The sequence below is a fragment of the Rhincodon typus genome, chromosome 7 (genome assembly GCF_021869965.1).
Source record: "Rhincodon typus isolate 14 chromosome 7, sRhiTyp1.1, whole genome shotgun sequence".
Classification (NCBI taxonomy): Eukaryota; Metazoa; Chordata; class Chondrichthyes; order Orectolobiformes; family Rhincodontidae; genus Rhincodon; species Rhincodon typus.
Window position 1 is genome coordinate 45,533,109 of NC_063338.1, and position 9,177 is coordinate 45,542,285.

The 9,177-nt window shown below is 44.9% G+C and overlaps 1 protein-coding gene across 6 annotated transcripts in view; it reads right to left on the reverse strand.

Moving 5' to 3' along the window:
• Nucleotides 1-9,144, reverse strand: part of metap1d (methionyl aminopeptidase type 1D (mitochondrial)) — a 177,607-nt gene extending 168,463 nt beyond the window's left edge. For 4 of the 6 annotated variants that reach the window (XM_048599386.1, XM_048599383.1, XM_048599388.1 and 1 more), the window contains exon 1: nucleotides 9,024-9,144. In XM_048599386.1, the coding sequence (XP_048455343.1) occupies nucleotides 9,024-9,066 (43 nt within the window). In that variant the 5' untranslated portion in view covers nucleotides 9,067-9,144. The other 2 variants (XM_048599384.1, XM_048599385.1) reach the window with 2 other exon arrangements.
• Between the last annotated feature and the right edge of the window lie 33 nt (nucleotides 9,145-9,177).

Sequence of the window (9,177 nt, forward strand, 5' to 3'; positions counted from 1 at the left end):
GGGCCTAGACCCTTCTTCAGAAGAAGGGTCTAGGCCCGAAACATCAGCTTTCCCGCTCCTCTGATGCTGCTTGGCCTGCTGTGTTCATCCAGCTCTACACCTTGTTATCTCAGATTCTCCAGCATCTGCAGTTCCTACAATGTCAAGCATACCTTAATGCTGGACATTATTCTAGTAATATTATACCACTGGACCAGTACACGTGAAATACCTAAAAAAGTACATTAGATAGACAGCCAAATATTGCCACAATTGGCTGATCACTATAAAGCTCTATAGCCTTGTCAGGTTCAGTCCAACACAGGACTGAATGATTCAGCAACTAAAGGTTGGAGGTGGCTCTATGAGATTTAGATTTAGATTTCTGTCATGTATACTGAAAGTCGAAAGTACAGGAGTACAGTGAAAAGTGCATAATGTCGCCACACAAGGTGCCATCTTAGGTACAAGTACCTAGGTACAGAATCACTAGAACAAGGTAGAAAGAAAGAACAAAGTTAAAAGTTAAACATTATAGTTATTTTTCTACTTAGTACTAAGAATTATGAAATAAAGCTAAGTATCAAACATTACAGTCTTTCGAAAGTGCTTAGTCACGCTGGGACCGCACTTCTTTAAGGGGCTTGATCTCCTCCTCTTTGCCATGTTTTCCCTGCATAGTCCACACCAGGCCAACCATGCCGCCAAAGCAACCGCTGCTCCTGTCGATCCACAGAGCATCGATTCGGGCATATTGCATTGCCGCAGCCGACCGATTCCAAAGACAGATGCTGCCTTCTCCACCAACCGCACAGGTCGCCATGCCATTGAAAGCCATTGCCATCACCACCACCTCAAGTTCTGCACAGGGCCCACCAATATTGAAGAAGCCCCGTTCTGGTGCCATCACTCACTACTGTACCCACAATTGCTTCCATTGCAAGCTCCCTAAAAGTGCACACCCTCCATGCTGGGCTCGGTCTCCCCAAGGAGCCGACTCCTGCTGCCGCTGCCGCATGTGCTCAGGAGGCCGGGCCTGCTCTGGCCCTGGTGAGGACGCCAAAAGGCCTCGTCTTCAGCTGCTGCCAAAGCAACCACGAGGAACGGCCAGATCCAATCTGCTGCTGCAGCTTCCCAGAACCTCCTTCCTCATCTGAAGTCTGAACTAGGCACTGAGCTGGTGCTAGGACCACCGCGACAGAAGGTACTGGGAACCTGAACTCTCCTCTCCCATCGCTGCCACATGTCTACGCTTACCTGTCACCGCTGATGCCATCGCCATGGCCAAGCTCTTCACCAACAGGGAAGTAAAATAAAACAGAACAAAAAAAGAGAGAAGAGAGAGAGGGATAAGTTAAAGAATCAAAAAGCAAAGCAGACAGAGCTGTCAAGCTCCAGACTCAGAAGCCCTACTCCTTCACTGTAGTACTAAGGATTTGTGCATCCGAACTAGACTCCACTAGTATTCGTTAAAAAGGTTTGACACAATACCATCCCAAAAATGCAAAAATGGTCTGTGTTAGGTTTTATTTGTGAAAAATCAGAAAAATAAAATCAAGATTGTTGCTATGTTGTCAGTCTCCTTCCAGTAAAGTGCAAAAAAGCATAAGAATTCAATGGTGACGATCAATTGACATGCATTTACCTAAAGCCCAATCATAAAGTGCCGTCTGATTTCTGGTCCAAGGTGACAGTCCAGCCAAGTGCAGTGGAACATGAAGAGCACGACAAGGCACAAACAGGGTCAGAGTCATCCACCGCAGCCAAAAGCAGTCTTCAATCTTGACAGTTGTTCATGGTGCTGAACCCAGACTCTGCAGCTGAGAGAGCGGAATTACTCTTGTGCAACATTTCTCCTACTTTGAAAGTATCTTTTGAACAGTTTTTTGTCCAAACTCATCTGTGTTTCTTTCTTCCAAAGTCCTGCAGCAAGGGAAGTGATGAATCAACAGATGGAGATGACCACTGGCAGGTGTAGTTCCAAACTTGCACACAGGTGACCACGGACTAGTGGTCACTCAACTCTGCACCCAGGACAGGGGGTCGGCATCATCCAGGAAGCCTGGGTGATCTTCGGTAGGACAGCAGTGCCCATCCTTTGAGAAGGATGGGGTCAGAAAAGGTATCCCAAACATCACCTTTTCTATAAATGTCTAGTTAGCTTACCACAGCTGGCAAATCAGCCACAAAATCAAACAAAATTGCAATCAAAGAAGCAAAAATGATTTGTCATTGGAGCTTGAAATGGCTAGAGTCTACTGCAAGAAATAATAGAACACGGCCTAAGAAAAGAACAGCTCCTATATCCAAAGTACTAGCATGTACTCGGGCACATGAGACAAGGCTCACCGATGAGGATTCACTAAAGATGCAAGAGGCTACGCTTTTTTTAGGAGGGAAAATAGAGAGAGAATGACAACAGGATACATTGTGTAAGATTTGTAATCAGATCACCTCTACTGAAAGACTTTACATTACACTTCCTGTTGGGATCAACAAGCACCTCATTAACAGACACATAGTCCCCTCCCCTCCCTTGTCCACCTTCCACAGAGACCATTGCCTCCGGGACATCCTGGTCCACACTTCCTTCACCCCCAACACCTCCCCACAGCCCTAGGACGCCTTCCCCTGTAACCGGCGAAGATGCAACACCTGAGCATTTACCTCCTCCCTCCCCAGAATCCAAGGGCCCAAACATACCTTTCAGGCGAAGCAACACTTCACCTGCACTTCCCAGAATCTAGTCTACTGCATTCGCTGCTCACAATGTGGTCTCCTCTACGTTGGAGAAATGAAGCGTAGACTTGGTGACTGCTTCGCAGAACATCTACGCTCTGCTCGCAAAAATGACCCTGAACTACCTGTTGCCTGCCACTTCAATGCACCACCCTGCTCCCTGGCCAACATCTCTGTCTCCGGCTTGCTACAGTGTTCCAGTGAAGCCCAACGCAAGCTGGAGGAACAACACCTCATTTTCCACTTGGAGACCCTACAGCCCTCCGGACTCAATATTGAGTTCAATAATTTTAGGGCCTAAACTCTCCCATGTCCCAGCCCCCCACCCCACACACCAGGCCTTGTTACCACATAGCCTGCCACTACACACCCCCTGTTATTAGTCACTAACAGTCCCCATTAACAAGTACTCACCCTCCCAGCCTGATCGTTAGCAACTCCTTTGTCTGTCCAACTGTCTCTCTCTCTCTTTCTTTGGGCTCTATCCTATCACTTACTCCCTATCCCACCCACCTCCCTATTTTCGGCATATAAACTGATGTTTTCCCAGCCACCATCAGTTCTGAGGAAGGGTCACCGGACCCGAAACGTTAACTCTGTTTTCTCCTCCACAGGTACTGCCAGACCTGCTGAGCTTTTCCAGCAACTTTGTTTTTGTTTTAGCACCTCATGAAGGTGCACTTACCACAGACCAAATTCATCACACCGACTATTATCAGTACCTACTCAGCAACTCGCAACAGCCTTGAGGACAAGGAACAATTTAACAAGGATTTAGATCAACTCACGAAGTGCAAGTCTGTCGGTGATAAGCTCATGGTCCTGAGAGACCATAGTACTTATGTGATCAGAGATAACTGGAAAGAAGTTCTGGGTAAACACAGGATTGGAAAACTCAAACATTTCTATTTCAGAGCAAATGTGCTGAACACAAACTTTTCATTATCAAGACAATGTTCAGACAAGCCAATAAGTAAATGACAACTTGGCTGCATTCAAGGTCAAAACAGTGGCACAATATCATCAGCATCATTGTGCTTAAGACAGACCGACCTCCAGAATGTAAGAATCATCTGTGTCATGTGAGGTGAAGAATGTTAGACAGATCACAGACTAATCACAGCAATTCTCAACTTCCGAATCTAAGTCAGCAAAGCAACCAAGAGTTGTCAGAGTTCCTTGCAATGGGGCTTAACTGAGTAACATTACTTGCTACAATCAATTTCAGAACACATTTATCAAAAGCTCAAATCTAACAGACCTTATGGTGGAAACTGCATCGAGAAGTGGAGCAAAGTTAAAAACATTGTCCCTGAAACAATAAATACTGTTCTTGGATTGAAGAAGCAAATGCATTTGATGAAAATGACAAAGCATCTCTCAAATGCAGCAGGCCAAAAATAGAACATAAATGAAGTGGCAGAATGTCAACCCTCCATTTCCAAGACAGACCAGGTCTAACATCTGAATAGCAATGTCCAGAAACAACAGTGTGGCAATGCAAGGTAGATGGTCAGAAAGGAAAGCTGAAGAATTTCAACCAAATGTAGACTCCCACAACTCAATAAGCTTTTCAGTTCTATAAATTCTGAACATGGAGCCTTTAAGACAGGCCCCACACCATTGCTCACAGCCAATGGGTCATTCTTGATCAAAGATAGGTAGAAATAAGACAAAGATCAGCAGAACAGTTCAGCAGCCTCTGATTAGATCAACCACCATCAATTTCTCAGCATTCAACTCGAGTCCTCAGTGATCAGTCATTGATGAGCTTGCCTTGCTTTCTTTTGTTGATGAAATTAAGAAAGCCATAAAGCAGACAAACATGGGCAAGATTTCAGGAAAACATGGAATCTCAGTGGAAATGTTTAAAGTGGCAAGCACAGACACAGCCTCTTGCGCATATGGAATGATGGCAGCAGTGGGGTAAGCATCATTTGGCTCCTAAACGCAGGGTTCATCCGCTCATGGCTCACGTGGCAGGTTCTGCAGCATCCACACAGCTTCATCGCATTCCAGCTTGGTAACTGTTTTTTTTGTTTTGGTTGCCCTTGGGCCTCCTCCTAATGTCCGCCTGCAGGAGGCCAGGGCCCTGTCTATCTCCATCCCCGCTGCAACGTGGGTGGCAGCATCAGAAGATGAGTCAGGACAAGTGAATGTCGAGCATCAGAGGAGTTACAGGACATGTGCAGTGTGACTGTTGTGAGCTCAGAGGCAGTGAGCATATTGTCAGGGCACAGGGGACGACATTGAACAGCAGTGACTGGAGGAGCAGAGAGGGTGAAGTCAACAAAGACAGAAAGGTGAACTTTTGAAATTGTTTCAGATTTAGTATTATATATTAATTTATTTATATATGTTTATTTATAGTAAATTAATTTAATATTAATTTATTCAGTACTTTACCATGTATATAATTTATTCAGTAATTCATTCTGTAATCCAAGAAGGTGCCAGAACATGGCAACATTATCCACTTTTCGCTGTACCTAGGTACAAGTGACAATATATTAAATAAATAAAAGTAATCTAATGAATAGAACATGCCAATTAACTTTTGCAATGCCATGGTTGTTGCTCCACACAAAAACAAAGGCAACAAAGCAGAATGTGACAACTACAGAGCTATGTCACTTCTGTCCACAGCAGGAAAGATCTTTGCTCGTTTCATTGCGAACAGACTTAACAATGCGGCAGAAACAAATTTATTGAGGCTGAGTGTGGCACCTACGTCACAACAGTTGTGGTGTTTACAGTGAGACAAATCCAGGAAAACCGCCTCAAGCAGAGCATGTCCTTTACTTTGTGATCAACCTAGCAAAGTCCTTTGACTCAGTCAATAGAGTGATCCTCTGAACAATCCTGGAACGGCATGGTCGCCCAAAAAGTGCGTCAAGATCATACAACTGTTCCACAACAGAGTGACAGGCCAAGTGCTTTTAAATCACATATCATTAGTTCCCTTTGAGATGTCAAATGGAGTGAAGCAGGGCTGTGTTGTCGCACCAGTCCCCATTAATCTGTTCTTCACTTGTCCACCTTAGCCATACCATCAAGGATCCCAAACATAGACTGTACCTCTGGCATCATCTTTAATTTATGTATCGGAACAAACACCAAAACTTCTGTGAAAATCTTCCAGGAAGTCATTTTTGCCAATGGTTGCACTCTAATGATTTACAAAATGAGAGATTTACAGATTATGGTTGATAGATTTTCGGACGTTTTTGGATTGATCAGTCTTGGAAAGGTTTCCTTACAAGTCCTTGCCAAATTTCAGCACAATTCAACAAGACATCGCCTTGATGATACAAAGTTAAAGAATGCCAATAGCTCTACATACTTTTATCCACAACTATGGTTTGCTTGATAAATTGACATGAACTAGGATCTAAGAGAGAGCCAAGTACTCAGGAGGCTTCATACCAGAGCGCTAAACCACCACAGAATAGACTGCCTTTTAAGTTAAGATGTACTTGTCTGTAAGTTATATAAATTCTTTTATGAGATGTAGGTGTCACTGGCTGGGCCAACATTTATTGCCTTTCCCTAGTTGCCCTTGAGAAGGAAATAGTGAGCTGCCTTCTTGAACTGCTGCAGTCCCTGTGGTGTAGGTAGACTCACAATGCCATTAGGGAGGGAGTTGCAGGAATTTAAACTAGCGACACAGGAAGAAATCGATTTCTAAGTCAGGATGGCGTGTGGTTTGGAGGGGAACTTGCAGGTGGTGGTGCTTGAATGTATTGGTTGCCCTTGTCCATTTAGATGGTAGTTTTCCTCGTTTGGAAGGTGCTTCTAAATAACCTTGGAGGATTCCTGCAGTGTTCTTGTGGATGGTACACTGCTGCTGTTGAGAGCTGGTGTAGAAGGGAATCAATGTGAGTGGATGTGGTACCAATCAAGCACGCTGCCTTGTGTGGGATGGTGTCAAACTTCTTGAATGCTGTAGGAGCTGTACTCATCCAGGCAGATGGGGAATATTCCATCACACTCCTAAATTGTGCCTTGTAGATAGTGGACAGGATTTGGCTCTCCAATGCCCAGAGCAGTCATAAAAGTTAAAATATTTTAAAATGTGCGCAGAATTTCTCAATTTACCTGTTTTTTAGACCTAGGTTGACAGAGGAAAGAAATTGGCCCGGTTCCTTAACTTAAAAACGAAAATTTATTGCAAATAAAATGAATCAAACTACAGACAAACAATTATGAACTGTCAACATATAACTACCAATTAAAGCTGTAAACCACTTCTAGACTCCCTCTTTACACACATATATAGGCAGACAAAAGAAATGGGTGTTCTGGGTGGAAGGAAAGACTGAGAAGGTAGTTCAGTGGCCCCTGCCCGAAGGTTTGCCAAGATGCACCTTTTGCTGTTAGAAGTTTGAGAAGCAGCGTTCTTTCTCCAAATACATTCACTTGTTTGTGGGAGGCATAAGGTGACTGCTCACATATAAGGTCCAGCTTACAGCAACTTATTTCACAGTGGTAATGACACAGGAGGACCAGGTTCAAGTCCCTTCTGGTCCAGCAGTATGCAATAACATCTCTCGGTTGAAGAAAAAAAACAACTACAATCAAGGGGAAATAAAGTGGCTACCTTCAGGCTCCAGGTGCATTTCACTACAGTTATTTCCTCCCAGAAGTCGGAAGGCTTCTCCTCCGAGTATTCACACCCTCGAGCAGTCCAGCTACTCAGAAGTCAATCACAAAGTTGTTCGCGATGGGAGGCCTTTGTCTTTGATAACTGGACACAAGCCAACAGACCAATCAGCTACTTGTTACCAATGGAAACTCCTCCTTCAGATGCAAACCCCTGGCTTCAGTACATTTTCTAAGTAGGCTTTTCAATTAACAGCTGTGTAAATAGCCATTATAATGAGTGTTAGGCAACTTGCCTTTAAAAGCGCACAAAACCTTCAACGATCCTTGGTTTTTGTGCCAGTCATAGAGTCATACAGCAAGGAAACAGACCTATCGGTTCAACCAGTCCATGTCGAACATAATCCCAAACTAAACTAGTCCCATCTGTCTGCTCCTGGCCCATATCCCACCAACCTTTCCTATTCATTTATCCATCCAAATGTCTTTTAAACATTGTAACTGTATCCGCTTCCACCACTTCATCCAGAAGTTCATTCCACACGCGATCCACCCTCTGTGTAAAAAATTTGCCTCATGTCTTTTTCATTTCAGTCCACTATCTAAACTACAGAAAAACAAAAAGTCAGTCTTTAAAGTAATGTCTACAAGCATATTCAAACATTCAGGGCAGAACAGCATTGACTCAGTTCATTACTGGACTCTTCCACAATAGGTGTATTGACTGCTGTAAATGCTACTAACATTGCAACAAACTCAAGCTCACTTTGAAAGTATCTTCCAATCAATGATTTCCATCACCAAGAGAGAAAAAAAATAGCAAGGTCATGGAACACTTATCTGCAAGCAATCCCTATCCACACCTAACAATGTTCAACAATTCCTTCACATGCACTAGATTAGCATGCTCAGCTACTTGTTGCCAGTTGAATTTCAAGGTGGTGGTCAATAAATGACTTGTATAAAGGCAAAATACTGTGGGATGCTGGACATCTGAAATAAAATATGGAACCCGAAAAACCCAGCAGGTTCTTAGTCATATTAGACTCAAAACGATAACTTTGTTTCTTATTCCACAAATGCTGCCAGACCTGCTGAGCACAGCACTTTCTGTTCATAAAGGCAACGTCGCTAGTAGCAGTCACAATAAAGGTATTTAGCAAAATTCTCTTGCTAAGCCTAACGTCAAACTGCTTTGCAATGCTCCATTTGCACTTGTTAAGACTGTTTACAAAATTCTACAAAGTTGCAAAATATCTTTTTAGAAATTCCCGTGCGATTAGGGAAAGTGCTGCATGCAGGAGGAGCGCTCTCTCCCTCCATCTCCTGGGGGAGTGGACAGAGCCCCAGGCCCCGCTCTCCACCGGATGGGGGATAGCAATGGTGCAGACAGAGGGGCAGGACCCAGGCTTCTCCTTGGGGGAGAAGGGGAAGTTACGGTGCGCTCAGAGTGCAGTCTCGGGCCTCTCTCCCTCGGGGAAAGGGGAGCCCCCCGGCCTTTCCCTGCCCCTCGGGTTAGGAGGCCAATCCTCTCTTTCCAGGCCATGCTGCTGCCTGTCGGGCCGCTGCCTGCCCCGTCCGTTTAAAATGTCCGACAGGCCGCCCCCCGCCGCTCCCGGGGGAGCGAGTGGAGAGTTTGATTCGCTCTGAGCCCCCGGAGAAAAGCCGCCAAGTTGCGTTACGTACTTCATTCCCCATCCTACCTGGAGTGAGGAGGCGAAGACTCAGCAGAGGAGCGGAGGCCATCGTGTGGTGATCAGAGGAAGATGTCCCGGCGGCTGAGCCTGCGCTTTTTGGAGGGCGGTGGGGGGAGAGAGCATAGGGCAAAGGGGTGGGAAAGGAGTGATCATTGTGGGG